We start from the raw sequence: 24,812 nt of genomic DNA on the forward strand, positions 1-24,812 counted from the left end.
AACCGCGGTCCGTCCAAGGCTAGCACAGGCAAGGCAGGCACCTTACCTTTAGCGCCACCGCCCGGCCCCATATTTTATATATTTTAAGGGGCCTAGGATGTTCTGCAATTGGTCGAGTCTGTGCCTCTAAGATTAATCGCTGCAATGTGTGGCCTTTAGAATAACAATGACAAAACAAACATTTTTATCTTGTGAATAATAGGAAATAATTTGAATATTAAGTTCAATTTAAGACCAAGAAAAAGATTTTTTCCCCCTTACAAATAAATGAATTTTATGGTGCAAGTGCAGCCAAAAAGGAATAGGAACTGGTATTTGGGTAATTCTGTTTCTCCTACCTCTCTCCTCATTCCTCATATTTATCCTCTTACATTCATTTGCAATTAAGATTACTTTTGCTTCACAGGGCTGGAGAGATACCACAGTGTGTCAAAAGCCAAAATAAAAGAGAAATAAAATAAAATAAAAGAGAAAATACCTAAACTCTTGTACTCTCTCTCCTTTCCCAAGATTTCTATGTTTATGGAATCATGTAGCTTGACCTTATCTTTGAATAGAACTCCATTTCACTGCTGTACGTAGTAGTTTCTGTTGATGTTTACGACCTTAGCTTCATAGTAAAGTTTCGTCACTTAGTATCCAGCTAGGTTCACTTTGAGAGAACTTGACTCTCAAGCAGTGTTCAGGATCCCTGGAAATCCTCGCAAAGCATATGTATTTATTTATTTTTGGTTTTTGGACCACACCCGGTGTTGCTCAGGGGTTACTCCTGGCCATCTGCTCAGAAATAGCTCCTGGCTGGCACGGGGGGGGGGGGGGGGGGGGCGCATATGGGACACCGGGATTTGAACCAACCACCTTTGGTCCTGGATCTGCTGTTTGCAAGGCAAACACCGCTGTGCTATCTCTCCGGGCCCTCAAAGCATATTTATTAATTGGAACTCATGATAATAGGTTAAAAAAAATTATATTTTTGGTTTTTGGGTCGCACCCTGAAGCGCTCAGGGATTACTCCTGGCTTTATACTCCTGCACATTCCTGGCAGGCTCGGGACCATATTGGATGCCGGGATTCGAACCACTGCTCTTTAGCATGCAAGGCAAACGCCCTGCCCTACCTATGCTATCTTTCCGGCCCCCTAAAAATCTTTTTTTTCCTTTGGGCCACACCCGGTAACGCTCAGGGGTTACTCCTGGCTATGCACTCAGAAGTTGCTCCTGGCTTGGGGGACCATATGGGACGCCGGGGGATCGAACCGCGGTCCGTCCAAGGCTAGCGCAGGCAAGGCAGGCACCTTACCTCTAGCACCACTGCCCGGCCCCTAAAAATTTTTTTTAAAGGCGTTTTTTTCTGTGAAAGAAAGCAAAGTTTTCTACTAATTCTCTACTTTGATAGAGTTATAATGTTTTGCAAATAGTCATACATATATTTGTCATTTTTTGACATTTGCAAGGTAAAAATAATAGATTGGTTGAATAAAGTTGTCGGCTACAAACCGACCCGCTTTCCTTTTGCTTTGAATCTATGTAGCTAAGTCTTCCAAATAGGAAAGGTTAACCTTGGCCTTGGCCTGGTCCTGACATTTGTAGTATAAGTCACCATTATTAACTATGGAAGAGAATTGTATGCCAACATCCTGTTCGTGGCCACCCAAGCCAGATCTGTATGTGTCTGTGCTCCAGAACTCGCTTGCTCCTGGCATTCTGCTTATGACAGTAGGCACCAGCGGAGGGTCATTGGCACAGTTTATACATCTTACTTTATTGGCTTATCTGCCTTTCTGGTGAAATGTCCATGTACCATTGGTTAAACATGGAATATTTGGATGCCGAGAGATAGCACAAGGAGAAAGATGCTTGCTTTTTGTGTAACTGACTCAGGTTCCATCTCCTGTACAGCATATGCTCCACCAGGAGGTGACTCTTGAGCACAGTGGGGGATTTTTGGACTAGAGGGTATTATAGGGGTTAAAGCAGTTGTCCCCTGCGCACTGCCAGAAATGACTCAATACTGTCAGATATGGTGCAAAAAGCACAGAACATTTTTACGGGGTGTAGTAGAAAACATAGAACTTTAAAGGAGAACACTATTAATAATGACTCTGGGTGCTGGGGAGAAAGTCCAAAGTGTATGCGGGAATCCTGGGTTTAATTCGTGGCAGCACATAGTTCCCCTAAGCACTGCTAGGTGTGGCAGAAAAAAACAAAAATAACACTGGGGCAACAGGCAAAATCTGAGACACCCTGACTCACTGAGGAGTATGGTCATTATTCTAATGTATTAATATACATACTTGGGATTTTGGGGACATACGTGACTGTGGGTAGTCAGCATACTCTGCAGGGCAGGAATTGAACCTAGATCTCCTGCAGGAAAGCATACATTCTCCAGCTCACATGTGCTTGTTTATCTAGTGTATGAAGTGGTATTTAAACGTCAGCATTTCGGTTCTGCAATCAGTATCTAAAAGAAGACTCACAGTGTTGAGTGTCTGTTTGCCAAGTCAGCTCTATGTTTGAAGCACCTTCTGTCTCTCTTTTTCCCTCAGGATGATCGTCTGAGAGAACCTCTGCAGAAACTCAAACTGGCCGTTAGCAATGTCATGCCTGAACAGCTGTTTAAATACCAAGAAGACTGCCAAGCCCGGAGTCAGGCCAAGTGTGCCAAGTATGTGCCTCGTCTCTCTGCACTGACTTTGGCTTTTTAATGCCATCTTTGATGCATTGGTTCCCCCAGACACTCCCATTCCCTTTTCTATTACTTCTGCAATGAGTGGAGGTGGCATGCATGTGGCCCAGGTGCTCATGCTTAGTTTCCATTTCTTACACACTTGGCATGGTCTCTCCCAGCTTTGTGCTTGTAAACTGCTTGCCTAAGTGACTGCACATTTTAGGTTTAGTGTTCATGGGCTCATTGCAGTGCTCGTGCAGTGCTTCTTGGGGGCTCACACTTCGACAACTTTGCTCACATACACCCAGTAGCGATGAGGCTAGGAATCAGTGTCAGCCCAGGGTGTCACAGACAGCAGAGCTATGACTTCGAACAGCCAGCCACCAAGGCCATGCTGGCCTTATGTGTGACACCAAGGATTTGAGCTCATGTCCATAGGTTTTATGAGCCACTAAGCTATTTTTCTGAACTCCTTCTGCTATTTAAAAACACATTATTGGGGCCGGGCGGTGGCGCTGTAGGTAAGGTGCCTGCCTTACCTGCGCTAGCCTAGGAGACGGACCGCGGTTCGATCCCCCGGCGTCCCATATGGTCCCCCAAGCCAGGAGCGACTTCTGAGCGCATAGCCAGGAGTAACCCCTGAGCGTCACCGGGTGTGGCCCAAAAACTAAAAACACATTATTAGGGATTAGTTGTGAGTGATTTCATTACTGTGTCGAAACCCACATACAATACCACATTACTGTTTTTTAAATAGTGGATCATATCTTTTTTTTTTGGTTTTTTGGGCTACCCCCGTTTGATGCAACAGGGGTTATTCCTGGCTAAGCGCTCAGAAATTGCCCCTGGCTTGGGGAGACCATATGGAACGCTGGGGGAATTGAACTGCGATCCTTTCTTGGCTAGTGCTTGCAAGGCAGACATCTTACCTCTAGCGCCACCTCGCTGGCCCCAGTAGATCGTATCTTAAGTTCATTAAGGACAGAGTAGTAGGTCTGCTGATTTGGTGTTAAGGATATCACCAAAACAAGAGTTAATATTTCACATGTTGACCAACTTGACTGGCCAAAATATTTCCTGAACTAAAGGACTGGTCCTTAGGTTTATGTTTGAGATCTTGATTTATCATGCCATTTTAGTACATACTTCAGGGTATTTTATATAAAGATAGATTTTCTACTTCCTTATTCTTTGGTTAGCATTCAGTAGTAGGCAAGTTTCCAAATGTCTGCAGAACATAGAAGAGGGTGATGCCAGTGAATCTTTGCTTCATGAAATGTTTTACTTCTAGGTTGCAAACAGACGAAGAACGAGAGAAAAATGGATCTGAGGAAGATGATGATGAGAAACCAGGGAAACGTGTTATAGGACCTCGGAAGAAATTCCACTGGGATGACACCATTAGGTATAGTCAGAACCTTCACCAAACAGCTAATTCAGAAATAAGATTTCTTGGGGCCGGCATGGTGGCGCTAGAGGTAAGGTGTCTGCCTTGCCAGCGCTAGCCAAGGAAGGACCACTGTTTGATCCCCCAGAGTCTCATATGGTGCCCCAAGCCAGGAGCGAGTTCTGAGCGCATAGCCAGGAGTAACCCCTGAGCGTCACCGGGTGTGGCCCAAACCCCCCCCCCCAAAAAAAAAAAGAAGAAATAATATTTCTTTGGCTGGAGAGATAGCACAAAGGTAGGGTGTTTGCCTTGCAAGCAGCTGATCCTGGACAGACTGTGGTTCAGTTCCCAGCATTCCATATGGTCCTCTGTGCCTGCCATGAGTGATTTCTGAGCACAGAGTCAGGAGTAACTTGTGAGCACCACCTTGGGGTGAGACTCCCCCCCACAAAAAAAAAAAAAAAAAAAAGAAAAAAAAAGAAAATAAGATTTCTTGGGGCCGGGAAGGTGGCACTAGAGGTAAGGTGTCTGCCTTGCAAGCGCTAGCGTAGGACGGACTGTGGTTCGATCCCCCGGCTTTCCATATGCCCTCCCCCCCCCCCCCCCAGTCAGGAGCGATTTCTGAGCGTCAAACAGGTGTGGCCCAAAAAACCAAAAAAAAAAAAAAAATTTCTTGTCAGAAATACCTGTGGCCTGTGGAGGAGTAGTGTGAACCCTAGAGGTAGCCCAAGAGCTCAAACCTGGTGTACATAGGGACCTGAGTTGGATTCTGGCATCAGTGGAATAGCCCTGATGGCATTTAGTACCACCTAGCCTAGCAATGCCAAGTCTAAACCCTGCATATACACCTGACCAATGTCACTGGAAGTTCGCCTTGGGTTATCTGACTTTTGCTTAGGAGGTGATAACTAAACAGATAGCAGCGAATTGACCACTGACTGCTCAGAGAGCTGGAAGGAGGGTACCAACCAAAAACTAGCATATAGGATTTATTCTAGAGAAGAGTAGTGGCTGGAACAATAGTACAATGGATAGTACATTTGCCTTGCTAATGGCCGAATCGGTTCCATCTCCAGCATTCCATATAGTCCCCAAGTACTGCTAGTAGTTATTTCTGAGCACAGAGCCAAGGGTAATCCCTGAGCATGGCCAGATGTGATCTAACACACACCCCCAAACACTTAAGAGAACTGTTGAATTTATTTTCATATACTAGTTTTTATAAGCTAATCTTCTAAAATTATGAACAAGCCATACTGATTTTAGATGAAATTCTCAATATACAGTCATCTGTTTTGGCCAGTATTTCTGTAGCATAAGTTGGTTTAGTTATAAGATTGTCTTTTTTCAATTTCTGGTAGCTAGATTAAAAATCAGGAGGGGCCTGAGCAATAGATAGCACAGTAGTGTAGGGCATTTGCCTTGCATGCGACTGACCCTGAATGGACGCAAGTTCCGTCCCCAGCATTCCATATAGTCCTCCGAGCCTGCCAGGAGTAACCCCTGTCCAAAAACAAAAAGTGAAGGGAATTTGTCTCATACTGGTAGTTTGACTGTGTGCCATTATATGCTAACATTTTTTTCTCTTCTGAGCCTGCCCTGCCTGGGGCTGATCTCTGTATTGTATGTGGTCCCCTGAACAAGGCCAACCGTCACTGAAACACAGAGTCAGTAATAGCCCCTGAGGTGTCTGGTGTGACCTAAAACCTCTCCAAACCTCCCCAAAGAAAAAGAGAACAAACAAACAAAAAAAACAAAAACAGAAAAACAAAAAACGGTAGCAGTAGAATAGCAGATAGGCTCTTGCCTTGCATACAGCCAACCTAGTTTCAATCCCCACTATCCCATATGTTCCCTAAACATCACCAGGAATACTAGAGTGCAGAGCCAGGAGTAACCTCTAAGTATCACTTAATCCTCACCTTGTCCAACAAAAATAAAAAGATAGGAAAGAAAAGAAAAAAAAAGGGGGCCGGAGGGATAGCATGGAGGTAAGGCGTTTGCCTTTCATGCAGAAGGACGGAGATTCGAATCCCAGCATTTCATATGGTTCCCTGTGCCTGTCAGGGGCGATTTCTGAGCATAGAGCCAGGAGTAACCCCTGATCGCTGCATGGTATGACCCAAAAACAAAACAGAAGAAAAGAAAAAAATCTTCAGGTCATCTTCTAAATTCTTCCAGTAATAATTTTTATTATTTTGGGGGGAGGCCCAGAGCAATTTTTGAGCACACAGCCAAGAGTAATTTCTGTGAGTCACTGGGTGTGGCCCAAAAAGGAAAAGAAAATCTGTTTTGGGGGCTGGAGTGATAGCACAGTAGGTAGGGTGTTTGCCTTGCACACGATTTACCTGGGTTTGATCCCCAGCATACCATATGGTCCCCTGAGTCTCCCAGGAGTAAGCTGAGTGCTGCTGTGTGTTGCCAAAAAAAAAAAGTCCATTAGAGGAAGATGGGGGCAGGAGGGAAAGTGGGAAAACTAGTGCTAGGAAATGTGCACTGGTGAAGGAATAGGTGTTGAAATATTGTATGACTGAAACACAATCATGAACATCTATGTGTATCTTACAGTGATTCAGTTAAAAATCTTATTGAAGGGGGGCCTGAGAGATAGCATGGAGGTTAGGCGTTTGCCTTTCATGCAGGAGGTCATCGGTTCGAATCCCAGCGTCCCATATGGTCCCCGTGCCTGCCAGGAGCAGTTTCTGAGCCTGGAGCTAGGAATAACTCCTGAGCACTGCCGGGTGTGACCCAAAAACCACACACACACACACACACACCAATCTTATTGAAGGGGCCAGACACACACACACACACACACACACCCCAATCTTATTGAAGGGGCCGGACACACACACACACACACACACACACACACACACCTCACAGCGTTTGCCTTGCAAGCAGCTGACCTAGCACACACACACACACACACACACACACACACACACACACACACACACACACACACACACCTCACAGCGTTTGCCTTGCAAGCAGCTGACCTAGCACACACACACACACACACACACACACACACACACACACACACACACCTTATTGAAAGGGCCGGAACAGTGGCACAGCGGGAGGGCGTTTGCCTTGCAAGCAGCTGACCTAGCACACACACACACACACACATCTTATTGAAGGGGCCGGAACAGTGGCACAGCGGGAGGGCGTTTGCCTTGCAAGCAGCTGACCTAGCACACACACACACACACACACACACACACACACACACACACACACACACACACACACACCAATCTTATTGAAGGGGCCGGAACAGTGGCACAGCGGGAGGGCGTTTGCCTTGCAAGCAGCTGACCTAGCACACACACACACACACACACACACACACACACACACACACACACACACACACACACCAATCTTATTGAAGGGGCCGGACACACACACACACACACACACACACACACACACACACACACCAATCTTATTGAAGGGGCCGGAACAGTGGCACAGCGGGAGGGCGTTTGCCTTGCAAGCAGCTGACCTAGAATGGACTGGTTCGATCCCCTGGCATCTCATTTGATCCTCGAAGCCAGGAGTGATTTCTGAGCTCATATTCCAGGAATAACCCCTGGGTGTGACCCAAAAACAAACAAACAAAATCTTACTTATTAAAAACCAAAGGGGCCAGGGAGTGGCTGGAGCAATAGCATAACACGTAGGGTGTTTCCCTTGCACTCAACTCACTCAGATTTGATTCCAGCATCCCATATGGTCCCCCTGAACCTATCAGGAATGATGTCTGAGCGCAAAGCCAGGCTTAATCCCAGAGCACTGCTGGTTGTGGCCGTAACTCCCCCATCCCCAACATAAAATACTGTTCTAGGAAAAACCTGTTTTAAGCTGATTTTCAAATAATTTTCTGGTCAGTTTGCATATAAATACTGTTTTCGATCTGTTTAGAACGTTATTGTGTAACCTTGTTGAAATCAAATTGGGATGCTATGAGTTGGAGCCAAATAAGAGTCAGTCGGCAGAGGATTATCTCAAATCATTTATGGAAACCGAGGTGAAACCATTGTGGCCGAAGGGCTGGATGCAGGCAAGGTAAGAGATGGTCCATCCTAAGCAGTCATGGATTTTGCATTTTATAAGGTTTCTTTGGTTTTGTTATGGTGTGTGGGCCACACTGAGAGGTGGTCAAGAGTCACCCCTGGCAGGCTGAGGGGATTACGTTTTGTTCTAGGGATCAGACCTCGGTCGTCTACATGCAAGGCAAGTGCCCTACCCACAGTACTTTCTGTCCAACTCCTCACAATATCATTTTTTCATCTTCAGTACCTAAACTATAAGCTCTTAATCTGGATGGATGGATGGATGGATGGATGGATGGATGGATGGATGGATGGATGGATGGGAAGGAGGGAGGGAGGGAGGGAGGATGGATCAATCTAGGATTTATTGTGCTTTATTACTGCTGGAGTGGGAGAAAGGAAGGGAGGAAAGGAGGTATGGATCTTTAAATGACACACGCAAATAATTAGCATTGTGGGTATCCAGGATGAAACAAGATCTGGAACATCATGAAAGAGATGTGGGAGAGTGCTGGGGGTGAAGCACGTATCTTATATGAATAAGCCCCATCATGATCCCTGAAAATCCATTGCCTCTAACTTGAGAACTGCTACGAATAGCTCCTAGGACTGGCACTGCTGGAGAGCCCCCCTATAAAAAGGATGGACAGAGCTTTAGATTCTCTTGAAAACATTGTAGAGTATTACCTCAAGAACTATAAATTTGAAAGAAAAAAAAAAAAGAATGTTTGCCTTGCACACAGCAGACCCAGCTTCAATCCCCTGCATCCCATATGGTTCCCCAAGCCTGCCCATAGTAATTTCTGGGCATTGAGCCAGGAGTAAACTTCTATATGCTGCCAGGTGTGGCCTTAAAAAGAAACTAGATAGGGGCTGGAGTGGTGGTGAAAGCGATAAGGCATTTGCCTCGCCCATGCTAGCGTAGGATGGACCGCAGTTCGATCCCCCGGTGTCCCATATTCTCTCCCAAACCAGGAGCAGTTTCTGAGCGTATAGCTAGGAGTAACCCCTGTGCGTCACTGATGTGGCCCAAAGAAAGAAACAAACAAACAAAAACTGGATAGAAAAACTAATAAACTAATATAAAAACTAGTAATAAAACTAATAAAAAAAAAAAAAAGGGCCGGAATGGTAGTAGAATGGGTAAAATGCTTACCTACTATGCAGTTGCATTGGATTTGATCTTGGTCATCCTATACAGTCCCCTCAGCACTACCAGGAGTAATTGCTGAGTGCAGAGCCAGGAGTAAATCCTGAGCATCACTCAGTGTGATCCAAAAACAGAACGAAAACTAAAAGAAATTAAAATTAATACATAACTGCTTCAAATGTGTTCTCTCTCCTTTTTTTTGGGTGGGGGTGTCACACTCAGGGGTTACTCCTGACTCTACACTCAGAAATCGAGTCTGGCAGGCTCAGGGCCATATGGGATGCCAGGATTCGAACCACCGTCCTGCATGCAAGGCAAAACACCCTACCTCCATCCATGCTATCTCTCCAGCCCTGTGTTCTCTTAAATTAGCAGGAAAAATATGTTGACTTGTAAAATCTCCATAAGAGAAATGCTATAAAGTCTACATAGGCTATTGAATTCACCATACATACATTACATCTTGGGGAATATCAGGAAAAGCTTATTGTGAAACAAATTATTTTCCACTCTAGAGAAGTTTGTGTTCTCTCTTGAATATGATTTTCTCATCACACTTTTGTAATTAAATTTTTAAATAAAATCTTGCTTTGTTTCACACACAAAAAAGGTAATGTGATTCTCATGTCATCTGTGATTTAAAAAATGATTGTGTCCTTTTATTCTTTCCAGAATGCTTTTTAAGGAAAGCCGGAGTGTACACAACCATCTCACTTCTGCTCCGTGAGTAAATGCAGATATAAGATGTTTTCATTTGCCTTTTGTTTTTGTTTTTGGGCCACACCCGGCGGTGCTCAGGGGTTACTCCTGGCTCTCTGCTCAGGAATAGCTCCTGGCAGGAACGGGGGACCATATGGGACAGCTGCTTGCAAGGCAAAAGCCACTGTGCTATCTCTCTGGCCCCTCATTTGCTTTTTTATCTGCATTATATGTTTTAATGAAATAGTTCCTTCATATTCATTTATCATTTCTGTTATACTACCACATTTATTTAAAAGAATCATTCTAGGGGGCCAGAGCGGTGGAACAAGCGCTAGCCTAGGAGGGACCATGGTTTGATCCCCTGGCGTCCCATATGGTCCCCCAAGCCAGGATCGATTTCTGAGCACAAAGCCAGGAGTGGCCCCTGAGCGGCACCGGGTATGGCCCCAAAACCAAAAGAATAAAAATCACTCTAAGGGGCCAAGGGACAGCACTGGGAGTAAGGCACATGCTTTGGATGCAGCTGACCTTGTTTTTTATCCCCGAACCACAAGATCCCCAGGAAATCCTGGTTATAGCCCTTTTTCCCCAACAAGTCCCACCTGGTACTCCGAGCATTGCCAGGATAGCAGTACCATATTTTCAAATCCTGTCTAGCTGAACTTTTGGCCTAATTGGCAAATCATTCGGAGAGGCTTCTGAGCATCAGGCGGCCCTCAATTCTCCCAAATTATTTGATTATTGATTACTTAGATTCTTTTTCTAAGCTTTCTTCCAATCATTGTCCCCTTCTTGTTTCCTTACTATGTCCGCCTCCACCATTCTCTTACCTTTGTTGGCCCTCACCCACCCTATTTAACCCTGGTTGCGAAAGGGAGATTTAGATTATAGAACATTCCCTGTCAAACCAGTTAAGTTACTCTTCTAAGTCTCCTGAAACCTGACTCCATTGGCCTGGGATCTGGGACACAGAGCCATGGCAGGGTAAAAAAAGGGCTTCCTTGGTCCTGAGCCTCAGCCCTCTTGTCTCCCCCCTTCAGTCATCTGTAAGTGAGCTACAGGCCTATGCTTTACAAGAAGACTCCAGACTCATGCCCACCTCACTTTCCAAAGTGTTTTATTCCATAAAAGTGGCATCATCTTCATAGCTTTCTTTCTGCTCAAAATTGATCCTTCCTTAGTAATATAACTGCTGAAGAAAGAGCTATTAGCCTCTTAAGAGGAAGTTGTGAAATGACAACTTTGTTTTGCGGTACATTTTTGGCTAAGTACTGGTTTATCTCTACAAAAATTTTAGTTTGTTTTTTGGGGGCCACGCCCAGTGTTGCTTATGACTTATGTCTGTCTATGTGCTCAGGAATTAACTCCTGGCAGGGTGATAGGTGGTACTGTGGATCAAACTTAGGTGGGGAATATACAAGGCAGTGCCTTAACCTACTGTACTATTTCTCCAGCTCTTATTTCTATGAGATGGTAGGAATCTGTGATATATGGAGGCCTACATACATTTAGGCTTATAAGTGTATATGTATAATGTATATATATGCATACACACTTATGCCACTCAGGCAAAATGTGCAGTGTCTGTTGATACAAGGTAAAAGTACTAAAAGGTAGTGCTTGGGGGATCATGTATGATGCTGGGGATCAAATTATGGTAGATCGGGCCAGAGAGATTGCCTTAGAAGTAGGTAGTGGTAGTAGGTAGTAGTAGTGGTAGAGCGTTTGCCTTAGAAGCTGAAGGATGTTGGTTCAAATCCCGGCATCCCATATGGTCCCCCAAGCCAGGAGCAATTTCTGAGTGCATAGCCAGGAGTAACCCCTGAGCGTCACCGGGTATAGCCCCAAAAATACTGCAATATATTCACATATATACATCATTTACATTTCTTTACTTCAAAGAACTTTTCAAATAAAATAGCCAAGGAAATGTTTGCCCATGCAGTTGGAGACTTGCATGTTTTCCTAATAACCTATTCCTACAGTGACTTCCTTTCTAATCTTTTGTCTTAGGGCAAAGAAAAAGGTGATCCCTGCACCCAAACCTAAAGTAAAGGTAAGACTTGAGCTCAGTCTTGAAATGGTAAAAATTTGTAAATGTTGAAGCTTATTTGTCCCATCAAATCTATTTATAACGGTTTTCCTATTTCAGGTGTCATTCTGTTTCATTATCAGAACAGTAATTTCCCTGATTTTTTTGTTTTATTTTGTTTTGGGCCACACCTGGCAAGCACTCAGTGATGACTCCTGGCTTTGTACTCAGAAATCACTCTTGACAGGCTCAGGGGACCGATATGAGATGTCAGGGATTGAACCGGGTAGGCCACATGCAAGGCAAACCATACCTGCTGTGCTATTATAACTCTGGCCCCAACTCCTGATCTTTTTGGAGGGTTAGGGTCCAAACCCAGGACTACTTGGGAGCTACTCTTTGCTCCCAAGGGGTTCATCTCATGGAGGTGCTCAGGGTTCCCTCATGCAAAAAAAGTGCTCCAGGTCCTTTGAACTATTTAATAAAATGATTATCATGACTAGGTAGGGAAATTATGTTTTCTTTATTTCTTTGTAGTTAAATTTGTTTTCCTTCTTCCAAAATAGAAAAAAAAACTGATTGTTTTTCTGCTACCACCCTTCAAATACTTCTTTTAGTTATAAAATATAGAAATGCTTACCATAGTAAAAGCAAGCAGAGCATAAGTAGAAGAGCCAGGAAGATAGCTCAGAGAGCAAGAGCACTTGCTCTGCAGATGAGGGTACTGAATATGATCCCCCTCAATCACTTAGTTTCCAAAGCACAGCTTGGAGCATCCCCATTCCATTACCTCCCAGCAGTGCTGCGTGTAGCCCCAAAAGAAAAGAAGTACATAAAGAGAAAAGTAAAACTATCAAGAAATTTCTGCTAAAAAAAAAGAAGAAAATAAATTTCTGCTAACTCAGAAAAAGCTCCTTGCATTTGTATATCTCCATGCAAAAGACACTTTCTGAATCTGTCCCTGCCACCTCCTCACCTTTCATCTGATAATTCAATCATTCATTTATTTGGATTGAATCAGAATTTGGTCAGTGTTTTATATACGTGTAGGTACTTTTCTTTTTCTAGGTATTAGGGTTGAAACCAGGACTTCAAACATACAAGGGTTGGTGCTCTATTACTGAGCTATGTCTTATATCAAAATGTTTTATTGTTGCTGTCGATTAATAAATATATTCCCGGGCCCGGAGAGATAGCACAGTGGTGTTTGCCTTGCAAGCGACCAATCCAGGACCAAAGGTTCGAATCCCGGTGTCCCATCTGGTTCCCCGTGCCTGCCAGGAGCTATTTCTGAGCAGCCAGGAGTAACCCCTGAGCACCGCTGGGTGTGGCCCAAAAACCAAAATAAATAAATATATTCCCAAACTATTATTTATTCACTAGTATTACCCACTGTGTAATCGCTCCAATACCCCTTGGAGCTTTCTTACTGACCCTCTTCCTTGAAATTTGAGAAAGCCTTTTTCTTTGTTTTGAAAACAGTATTCTTTCTTTTAAATATCCAGAGTTTAAACTCCTGGCACCTTGTTTTCTTACTTTTTTTTGTTTATTAATTTATTTATTTTTGGTTTTTGGGCCACACCCGGTAACACTCAGTGGTTACTCCTGGCTATGTGCTCAGAAGTTGCTCCTGGCTTGGGGGACCATATGGGACGCTGGGGGATCGAACCAAGGTCCGTCCTAGGCTAGCGCTGGCAAGGCAAGACACCTTACCTCTAGCTCCACTGCACCGGCCCTGGCACCTTGTTTTCTTGGCATAGTGCATTATTCATAGTGAACATTCAGTAATTAGTTTTAGGTGAATTTAAATCAGGGGTCTCAAACTCAGTTTACCTGGGGACCGCAGGAGGCAAAGTCAGGGTGATCCTTGAGTGCAAAGTCAGTAGTGAGCCTTGAACATTGGGGTGTGTGACCCAAACAACTAAAACAAACCAAAGAAAGATTCCTCTTGGGCAGGGCCACAAAATGTTGTACAGAGGGCCGCAATTGGGCCGCGAGTTTGAGACCCCTGAGTTAAATTATTGTATTATAATGAATGGGACCTTTTAGTATGCTTAGAGCAAATGTTCTGCCTAATTTGATACAACAATCTGTCTTATACTGGTTGTGGATGACGCCAGGGTGAATTATACAGAGATGCATACGTTAGCATTAGTTTTCTAGAAAACCACTTTATACAAGAGGGTAGAGACACTCTTCACGTAAAGGCAGAATTTTGCTGAGGTACAGTAGAGGTCTTGAAAGTAGTTTTCTTTCAGTGTAGATTTGGAGTGGTATTTGAGGGAGGTGGGAAGTAGAACTGGATCGTCAGAAGGAGAAGATGAACTTTTCTGGTTTGTTTTGAGCCATACTCAGCAATGCTTGAGGCTTTCTCCTCACTCTGCATTCAGGAATCACTACTGGTGGTGCTCAGGGAACCTTATGGGCTCCTGGAGATTAAACCCGGGTCAGGCATATGCCAGGCAAGTGCCCTACCTGCTGTGCTATTACTCTGGTTCCAGTCCTATATCCTACATGAACTTGAGTTTTAAAGAAGTCCTCTTCTCAGAATGACTCACTGAGAAGAGCACAGTGTGCCACCACCACAGACTGCTTGTGTGTAGGGTTCAGTCACATTTTTTTTGTCACATTGAAAATGGCTTTAGCTTTTATATTCTGAAACTTTATATATTTATTTATTTTGGTTTTTGGGGCCACACCCGTTTGATGCTCAGGGGTTACGCTCAGAAATTGCCCCTGGCTTGCGGGGACCATATGGGACGCCGGGGATCGAACTGCGGTCCTTCCTTGGCTTGCCTTGATACACCTTACCTCTAGCGCCACCTCACCGGCCCTATATTCTGAAACTTTAAAGTAGCATTTTAATCAATCATCAGGAAAATTTCAGAGACCTTGAAAAATGATTGCTTTGTAATTTTCCTTTTATTCATCCCCCTGCCCTCCAACACTGTTGCAGGAGTGCAGCCCCAAGAAGGACCAGAAGACTCCTACAGCTGTGGCGGCTTCTGTGGCTGGCCCTTCCACAAGCTCCAGCACATCTGCCATGGCCTCCACCAGCTCTGGCTCAACTCCTGCCCAGGAGACCATCTGCCTTGATGACTCACTCGACGATGACCTGGCTTTCCCCCCACCTGCACTGGATCTGGTCTCTGAAGCTCTAGCAGTGATCAACAACGGGAACAAGGGCCCTCCGCCTGGTTCTAGGATAAGTATCCCCACCACCAAACCTCGTCCAGGACTGAGAGAAGAGAAGCTGGCAAGTATCATGAGTAAGCTGCCACTAGCTCCTCCCAAAAAACTTGAGTCTGCCCAGGCGGCACATTCGTCGAGCCTCATTGCTGGCCACACCGGACCAGTACCAAAGAAACCCCAGGATTTAGCTCATACTGGCATCTCTTCAGGCCTTATTGCTGGTTCCTCAATTCAGAACCCGAAAGTCTCCTTAGAACCTTTGCCTGCGAGGCTACTTCAGCAGGGACTGCAGAGGTCGAGCCAGATTCATGCTTCTTCCCTGCCCCACGTCTCCTCCTCTTCCCAAGCCCAAGTTGCTGCCTCGTCTCATGCTCTGGGATCATCAGAGGCTCAAGACCCTTCTTCGTTAACGCAAGTGACAAAGGTGCACCAGCATTCAGCTGTCCAGCAGAACTACGTGTCTCCACTACAAGCGACCATTAGTAAATCCCAGACCAACCCAGTGGTGAGATTGAGTAATAACCCCCAGCTCTCCTGTTCCTCCTCACTCATGAAGACTTCCGATAAGCCACTCATGTACCGCCTTCCCTTGTCTACTTCCACGCCTGGAAATGGTTCTCAAGGGTCCCACCCTCTGGTCTCTAGGACTGCACCTAGCACCACTACCTCCAGTAACTATTTAGCCAAGGCGATGGTGTCACAAATCTCCGCGCAGGGTTTCAAATCTCCTTTTTCAATGGCCGCATCTCCCAAACTTGCCGCGTCTCCAAAACCTGCCACGTCTCCCAAACCCTTGCCCTCACCTAAGCCTTCTGCCTCACCCAAGCCCTCTCTGTCAGCGAAGCCTTCCGTGTCCACAAAACTTATTTCTAAATCCAACCCACCCCCAAAGCCCACTGTTCCCCCAAACTCTTCCAGCCCGAATGCACTAGTAGCCCAGAGTAGTCACTCCAGTAGTACCAACCCTGTCCACAAACAGCCCAGTGGGATGAACATCAGTAGACATTCTCCCACCTTGAATTTGTTGCCCGCTAATCGCACTCCGGGCCTTTCGTCTACAAAAAGTCTCCAGGCCCCTTCAAAGCTAACCAACTCTTCCCCCACGGGAAGTGGCGGGAAGAGCAGCTTGAGTGGCCTTTCCGTGAATGTTCCTGCCAGCAGAGGTAGCAACATCAACTCAAGCAGCGCTCATAGGACTAGTGTACCAGGGGGAACAGGAAGTGGAACACAGGGTGCTACCAAACCATTGTCTGTTCCACACAGACCATCCTCTGCCTCAGGGTCTTCAGTGGTAACAGCCAGTGTGCAGGTACGTATGTTGTATGCGTTCATGTGAGAGATCATGCAGCTTTCTGGGAGTCCTTGAAAATGCTTACTGTAATGGGTTGTTTTTGACAGGCTTATTCAAGCTAATGGCCCAGGAGTGTTTTTGCTGTTGATGTATTATCTTTCAGTGTTGTAAAGACTTAAAACACTAGTTTTTCTAGGAGGTTGTGGATTTTCCCCCTCCACCAGTAAAGTACCATAATCATATTTTCAAAAAGTTTTAAATATATAGCATGATGCATGTTTAAAATTATTTTAATGAGGTCTAGAACCAAGTGATAATGTACAGTTTTAACTTCATTTGTTTTCTCTGCCTCACTCTATTTCTCCAGCCAATTTTTAAATTTAATTTAAACAAATTTTTTTAAATCACTTTTCAAATAAAAACTTTCAAACATTGATTCTGTAGCATTTCATATGTAATTCTGTAGATTATGTAAATGCTGGGGATCAAAACGATCTTTTTCATACCATAATTTTCTCGTTAATGAGATTTTTTTGTTTGTTTTGTTCCTTTTTTTTTTAATTCATTTACTTTGGAGTCCTCACTTGAGCGTTATCGTTTCAAGAAGAAACATGTTCTTCACTTCTTGAATTGCTTTGCTAAGCTCTTGCACAGTCATTTCTGTGCTGTCTGCCTTAAGGAAATGTCAATACCTGTGGTCACTAGTTGCATCTCTCAGGACTGGTCAGACTGCTCCACTGACTCTCACTTAGTTTGGGGGTCTTTTTTTGTGGGGAAGACCTCCTAAGCAGTTCTCAGCATGCCTGTTGGTCCCATCGATGATTCTTGGCTATGGCCCAGTGGTTCCATGCAAAGGCCTGAGGATGCAGAGCTGCTTGGGCTCTGTGATCCTGAGGACACCACAGATGCTCAGAGAGAACCATGTAGTGCTGCGTTGGGCTCATGCTAAGCACGTGTCCTAACCGCTCTGCTCTCTCTCTTGGTTTCTATTCATTGACGATTCACGCCTCTCTGATGTTTGGTTCTCCTAAAAGTAGCACATCTTCCCTACTCACATGTTGTTGTTGTTTTTTTTTTTTTTTACTTTCTCCCTAAAGTACAAGTGTTCCACATTGTGACTAGGTTCATCTAGTTCTCATTATCTTGTACTTAGAATCTAGTACTGTCATTGAATCTGTGGCTGTTTTTCAACTCAAGAATATTTTTGAGGGGCCGGTGAGGTGGCGCTAGAGGTAAGGTGCCTGCCTTGCAAGCACTAGCCAAGGAAGGACCACGGTTCGATCCCCCGGCGTCCCTTATGGTCCCCCCAAGCCAGGGGCAAATCCTGAGCGCTTAGCCAGGAGTAACCCCTGAGCATCAAATGGGTGTGGCCTTAAAAACAAACAACAACAACAACAACAACAACAACAACAAAAGAATGTTTTTGATTCTGAGGCTGGTGAGGCACTTGACTTGCATGCAGCCAACCCAGGTTCCATCTCTAGCATTCCATATGGTTTCCCTGAGCACCTCCAGTAATAACTCCTGAATGCAGAGCTAGGAATAATTCCTAAGCACTATTGGACATGGCCCCCAAACAAACAAACAAACAAACAAGAATATTTATTCTGGGGGCGGAGAGATAGCACAGTGGTAGGGTATTTGCCTTGCAAGTAGCTAACCCAGGACCAATGGTGTTTCTAATCTCGCCTTTTCATATGTCCCCCTGTGCCTGCCAGGGGGATTTCTGCCAGCGATTTCTGAGCAGAGAGCAGGAGTAACCCCTGAGCACCACAGGGTGTGCCCCCAAAACCAAAAATAAAAAAAATGGAGAAGACTATTCTGTTGTATCTAACTTAATTCTGATCCATCAGTAGAGGTTTTTTGAGTACTCTTTATTATATTTTATCTCTCATCTTTTTGTCTGCCATAGTATTACTGTTTTTATCTTTCTGCAACATCTTTTTTTTTTTGGGGGGGGCCACACCCGTTTGACGCTTAGGGGTTACTCCTGGCTATGTGCTCAGAAATCGCCCCTGGCTTGGGGGGACCATATGGGACGCCTGGGGATCGAACCGCGGTCCGTTCCTTGGCTAGCGCTTGTAAGGCAGACACCTTACCTCTAGCGCCACCTTCCCGGCCCCTCTGCAACCTCTTTGTCTTCTGGAATGTTGACCTTTAGGTTTGACCATTAATCTTCTGATTTAGTTACTTTAGCATTTTTCCCCTTAAAAGTATGGGATTGGAATGATAACACCAGTGGTAGAGCGTTGCCTTGCACGAAGCCGACCTGGGTTTGATTCCCAGCATCCCATATAGTTTCCCTATCCTGCTGGGGGTGATTTCTGAGCACAGAGCCAGGAGTAACCCTTGAGTGCCACCAGCTGTGTTCCAAACAAAACAAAACAAAACAAAACAAAACAAAACAAAAAAAGTAAAGTAAAATTTGAGGGCTGGAGTGATAGCACAGTGGATAGGGCATTTGCCTGCATGAAGCTGATTCAGGTTCGATCCCTGGTATCCCAGCGGTCTCCCAAGCCTGCCAAGAGTAATTTCTGTTTGCAGAGCCAGGAGTTACAGCTGCTGGGTGTGGCCCAATACCAAACAAAAACGTAAAGTAAAATTTGGGGCTGGAGAGATGGCATGGAGGTTGCGTGTTTGCCTTGCATGCAGAGGAACAGTGGTTCGAATCCTGGCATCCCATATGGTCCCCTGAACCTGCCAAGAAGATTTCTGAGCGTAGAACCAGGAGTAACCCCTGAGCGCTGCCGGGTGTGACAAAAAAACAAAAACAAAAATAACATAGTAAAATAAAATTTGAAAAAAGTAATTGGCCATTATCCCACTACTGTTTATGTTTTCCAGATGCTTACTTAGACTTTTCCAAGTAAGTATGTTTTATGTAATATTTTGCTTCATGACTATTATAAATATGCAACAGTTTATGATATGCTCTTACATTCTTGGTCAAATCATTTGAAAACATGACTTCATAAGTTAGAGAATTCTCTTAAGAAAATGCTCTAACTGGAGCTGGAGAGATAGCATGGAGGTAAGGCATTTGCCTTGTATGCAAAAGGACGGTGGTTCGAATCCCAGCATCCCATTTGGCCCCCCGAGCCTACCAGGAACGATTTCTGAGCATAGAGCCAGGAGGAACCCATAAGCGCTGCCGGGTGTGACCCCCCCCAAAAAAAAAGAAAGAAAAGGAAAATGCTCTTTGTACTGTCTTTTCCTTGTGTAGAATTGGATTATCCATTGAAAAAATATAGGCCTTGTGTTTTAAGGTTCTTGCAATCTAAATGTTATTACTTGGTTTTACATTTAAAGCTCAGACTATTGCTTGCGAGTACTGTAGGCTTAAGAATGAACTTATTTCAGTTCTATAAATTCAAATTTATCCTATAAATAAAAATAACTGGCACCAAATTAAAATCAAGGGGCTGGAGGGCTGGAGTTATAACACAGTGGGGAGGGCACTTGTGTTGCATATGGCTGACCCAGGTTCAGTCTATGGTATCCCATGTTGTCCCTCAAACAGCTCAAGGATTGATTCCTGAGTACAGAGACAGGAATAACACCTGAGAATGGCTGGATGTGCACCTTCCCCAAAATCTAGAATTAGTGACCAAAGCAATGGTACATTGGGGAGGGTACTGTCCTTACACATGGCTGACTCAGGTTTGATCCCAGTAATTTGTATGGTCAACTCTACCAGGAGTGATCCCTGAACAGAGCCAGGAGCAAGCCCCAAGCAGTGTTGTGTGTGGCTCAAAAGAACAAGATCAGAAAAATAGTATAGGGGCCGGAGAGATAGCATGGAGGTAAGGCGTTTGCCTTTCATGCAGAAGGTCATCGGTTCGAATCCCGGCATCCCATATGGTCCCCCGTGCCTGCCGGGAGCAATTTCTGAGCATGGAGCCAGGAGTGGCCCCTGAGCACTGCCAGGTGTGACCCAAAAACCACAAAAAAAAAAAAATAGTATAAAACATCAGAATAGGGGCCAGAGAGATAGTATGGAGGTAAGGCGTTTGCCTTTCATGCAGGAGGTCATCGGTTCGAATCCCGGCGTCCCATATGGTTCCCTGTGCCTGCCAGGAGCAATTTCTGAGCCTGGAGCCAGGAAAAACCCCTGAGCACTGCCAGGTGTGACCCAAAAACCACACACACACACAAAAAAAGATCAGAATAATAGTATATCAGGTAGAGCACTTGCCTTCTATCAGCCAGCACTAAGCACTGCTAGGTGTACCTCCCTCCAAACAAAAATAAATCTCTAATTAGTTCCAGGAAGATAGATCAAAGGTTGGAGCATGTACTTTGCATGCAGGATCCCTGGATTCAATGCCTATCATTATATATCTTACTAAGACATTATTTGGGAATGCCCCACCTGAAAAGAAATAATATTAACAGCTCATTTTTTGTGTGCTTTTTGTTATATGGCTCTTTCAGGCAGGCCAATTTGAGCGACAAGTTGAGGCATAAATAAGGGTCTTATTATAGGTCTTATTGCAGAGGCCACTGTTGAACTGGGAGCTTATGTGAACAGGAGCCAGACATAAGAGGAAATAGTTCAAGTTCTGGAAAGGTGACACACCACTGAGAGAGGAGCCTAGTGAAGGTATTCACTTTTAGGAACTGTGGGCAGGCTCAGACAAACCAGTACCCAGAGTGAAGATGGTGTGTCCATAATCTAGTTGTGGGGTTTTATCCTGTGTGTAGAGTGGGAAGCTTGGAGGGTTTTTGGCAGAGGAGGGGACGACCTGAGCTATACTCATAGAGATCACTAGTATTGAGTATGGGGAACAGATGCACTCGCCCAAGTGTAATGTGGTAGAGAATACTGGAACGCCCACCTCAGGAAAGACCACACTTCCTGTCCTGCTTTCCTTGGGGAAGAAAGTTGGAGGCCATGGCAGAGCTTTTGCTTATGGGGCATTCTCCTGTGCTAATTAATGTGGCAACTCCATGCTGACACATCCATTTTTCCAAATGATGCCTTTTCTGAAAAGGGTCATCTTGGAAAGAGAAGAGTGACAGTGCTCCTGTAATGGTTCAGCTGGTGCTTTGCTTCTGTTTGGCAAATAAACAAAAGTGGACAATGGAAATTTTTTTGAAAGTACACAATAGTAGCATTTTCTTTATGGGGGTCATCCCTGGTGGTTCTCAGGGGTTATTCCTGGTTCTGTGCTCAGAAATCGCTCCTGCCAGGTTCAAGGGACCATATGGAATGCCGAAATTCTAACCACCATTCGTCCTGGATCAGCTGCGTACAAGGCAAATGCCTTACCGCTGTACTATCTCTCCGGCCCCTAGTACCATTTTGTTGGGGATGTTTGAGGGGGGCACACCTGGTGGTACTTGGGGGGTTACTCCTGGCTATGTGCTCAGAAATCGCCCCTGGCTTGGTGGACCATAATGGGATACCAGGGGATTGAACCACAATCCATCCTAGACTAGTGCGCACAAGGTTGCTCTGGCCCAACCTTTTTTTTTTTTTTTTTTTTTTGGTTTTTTGTTTTTGGGACATACTCTGCAGCGCTCAGAGGTTACTCCTGGCAGGTTCGAGGGACCACATGGAATGCCGGGATTCAAACCACCGTTCTGCATGCAAGGCAAATGCCTTACCTCCATGCTATCTCGCTGACCGACCTTACCTCCATGCTATCTCTCTAGCCCTGGCCCAACCATTTTTTATTGTTCCTACTCAGCTACTTAATTGTGAATTTGCCATAATCTTCATTTTTTGACTATTTGAATGTTTGGTTGGCCTCCAAAAAGGCTTAAAATTAGTGTGTGTGTGTGTGTGTGTGTGTGTGTGTGTGCGCCAGAGCGATAGCACAGTAGTAGGATGTGTGCCTTGCATGCGGGCAGACCCAAGACAGACCCTGGGTTCAATCCCCAGCATCCCATATGGTCCCCTGAGCCTGCCAGGAGTAATCCCTGTGTGCCACTGGGTGTGACCCTAAAACCAAAAAAGAAAAAAAAAGTATGAAAGAAGGCCAGAGCAAAAATACAGTGAGTGCACAGCGCACTTGCCTTGCAGGCAGCCAATCCTGGTTCAATTCCCAGCATCCTGAGTGCAAAGCTAGGAAGAAGTAAGTCCTGAGCACTACTAGGCATGATCCTAAAACAAAAAAAGAAAAGGAAAGAAGAAAGGAATGTTCATTTTAAAATTAGTAAATTTGGGGGCCGGAGTGTAGCACATCAGTAGGGCATTTGCCTTGCATGCAGCTGATGCTGGAATGACCTGGGTTCAATCCCCGACAGGAGCAATTTCTGAGCACAGTCAGGAGTAACCCCTGAGCACTGCCAGGTGTGGCCCAAAACCTTAAAAAAAAAAAAAAATCAGTACATTTATTGCAAATAACTTAAGTTGCATTTAAACATAATTTGTGACCTGACAATTTTTTTTTTTCTAAATGTATACTAGTACATTTTGGTCTGCCCTGGTTGACGTAAGGGGGAAAGCCTGGCAAATAGGGGACAGTCACCTCCTTTACCTAAGAAAGCTTTCAGTGCTATGTGCAGGTTCACAATATAGAGGAGAGACACCTAGAGGAAATGTTATAACCAAGATCAGGGCAATTGAATTGAGGCCACTCTGGGAGAGAAGTATCCAAGACACCAGGAATTCAGTTTGTGGCAAGATTTCTAGTGTGTTGGGTTGTTTTTTGTTTTTTTTTTTTTGTTTTTTGTTTTTTGTTTTTTGTTTTCTTGGTTTTTGGGTCACACCCGGCAGTGCTCAGAAATCACTCCTGGCAGTCTGGGGGAACCATATAGGTTGCCGGGATTCGAACCACTATCCTTCTGCATGCAAGGCAAATGCCTTACCTCCATGCTATCTCTCTGGCCCCATGTGTTGGGGTTTTATTTGTTGCTTCAGAGTTTCTTGTTTGTGGTTTTGTTTGGTTTTAGGTCCACATTTGGCAGTGCTTAGCACTTAACTTCTAGCCCTGCTTTTAGGGATCACTCGTGGGGGACCATATGGGGAGCAAACCCAGGTTGGGCATATGCAAGGCAAACACCTTACAAGCTGTATGATTATTCTGGCCCACTAGCTCCAATTTGAAGACTAGCTGCAACTCATTTCAGAGATTTTGTTGAAATTGTAAGGAATTAATAAGGAGTGCTTTGGGTGTGACCCAAAACACTAAGGGAAAAAAAGGAAAGAAAAAGAAAATTTAGTGGATCAGGAGACTAGATGTAAACTAATACAGGCATTATAAAAGCTCTTAAGTAGTTCAGTCTGCTAGCTCCTCACCTGAGTTCTCATTTCTGTCTTGCAAAGTTGCTATTAGAGCAAAAGCAGAGGTTCCAGCCAGTGGAGATTAAGTACAGTGGCTCAGTTGAGGTGAAACGCTTGATTTCTGATGTATTTTGACCCCTGGTTTCTGCAGTCCACAGCAGGAGCATCATTATTGGCTAATGCCTCACCTCTGACTCTCATGACATCACCTTTGTCTGTAACAAATCAAAATGTGACTCCTTTTGGGATGCTGGGTGGCCTTGTTCCAGTGACCATGCCCTTCCAGTTTCCCTTGGAGCTCCTTGGCTTTGGGACGGACACTGCCGGAGTGACAGCCGCCTCAGGATCTACCTCAGCCGCTTTCCACCACAGCCTAACTCAGAGTAAGTGGCTTTGTGTGATTCATTGGTGTCTCCTGAGAGGGCTCCTCATCCAGGCTGTAACATGATGGGGATTTAACACCAGCTTGCTAGTGGGAGGGATAGCAGGGAGTCTGCACACTGGCATCTTCTGGTTGACTGTTTCAGAAGGCCTGGGAAGGCAGGATATGGGGGTGCTGGGCGCCACGTCGGGTGTAGCAGGTCAATAACCTTCTGTTCTCCTCTCAGATTTACTAAAGGGTTTACAGCCAGGAGCTCAGCATGCAGCACCTCTCTCCCACTCACCTCTGCCCACGCACTTACAACAGACATTTACCGGTAAGAGGCCCTGGGCTCTTGAAAGACACAGGCTGCCAAAAACTCCTGAACAGAACCATATCATGGGATGATCCTTAGTAGTAAAAATCCTTTTTAGTAACAAGTTGCCATTGGTTTGGGTTGAGTTTGGGGGCCACACCCAGGGATGCTCGGGGGTTACTCTTGGCTCTGCATTCAAGAATCATTTCTGGCAGAGTAAATTAGGGGACCAAATGGGAACAGTGGGAGTTAAACATGGGTCAGCCCCCACAAGACAAGTGCCCTACCCATTGTACTGTACTATTTCTCCAACCTCAATAGGTTGTCATTTTGAAGAGCGGTTCTTTATGAGAATGACAGAGAAAGGATTATAGCACAGGAGTAAGCAACAGCTGGTAATAAGAGTGGTTTAT

General features: G+C 44.9%; 1 protein-coding gene across 1 annotated transcript in view; it reads left to right on the top strand.

Annotated features, from left to right (window-relative positions):
• Nucleotides 1–24,812, top strand: part of UBN2 (ubinuclein 2) — an 87,756-nt gene that overhangs the window by 56,246 nt on the left and 6,698 nt on the right. The window contains 8 exon segments of the mRNA XM_049774283.1: nucleotides 2,549–2,667; nucleotides 3,962–4,075; nucleotides 7,994–8,137; nucleotides 9,947–9,997; nucleotides 11,990–12,032; nucleotides 14,965–16,509; nucleotides 23,874–24,105; nucleotides 24,331–24,420. Coding sequence (XP_049630240.1) covers nucleotides 2,549–2,667; nucleotides 3,962–4,075; nucleotides 7,994–8,137; nucleotides 9,947–9,997; nucleotides 11,990–12,032; nucleotides 14,965–16,509; nucleotides 23,874–24,105; nucleotides 24,331–24,420 — 2,338 coding nt within the window.

This window comes from Suncus etruscus, chromosome 1 (genome assembly GCF_024139225.1).
Source record: "Suncus etruscus isolate mSunEtr1 chromosome 1, mSunEtr1.pri.cur, whole genome shotgun sequence".
NCBI lineage: Eukaryota > Metazoa > Chordata > Mammalia > Eulipotyphla > Soricidae > Suncus > Suncus etruscus.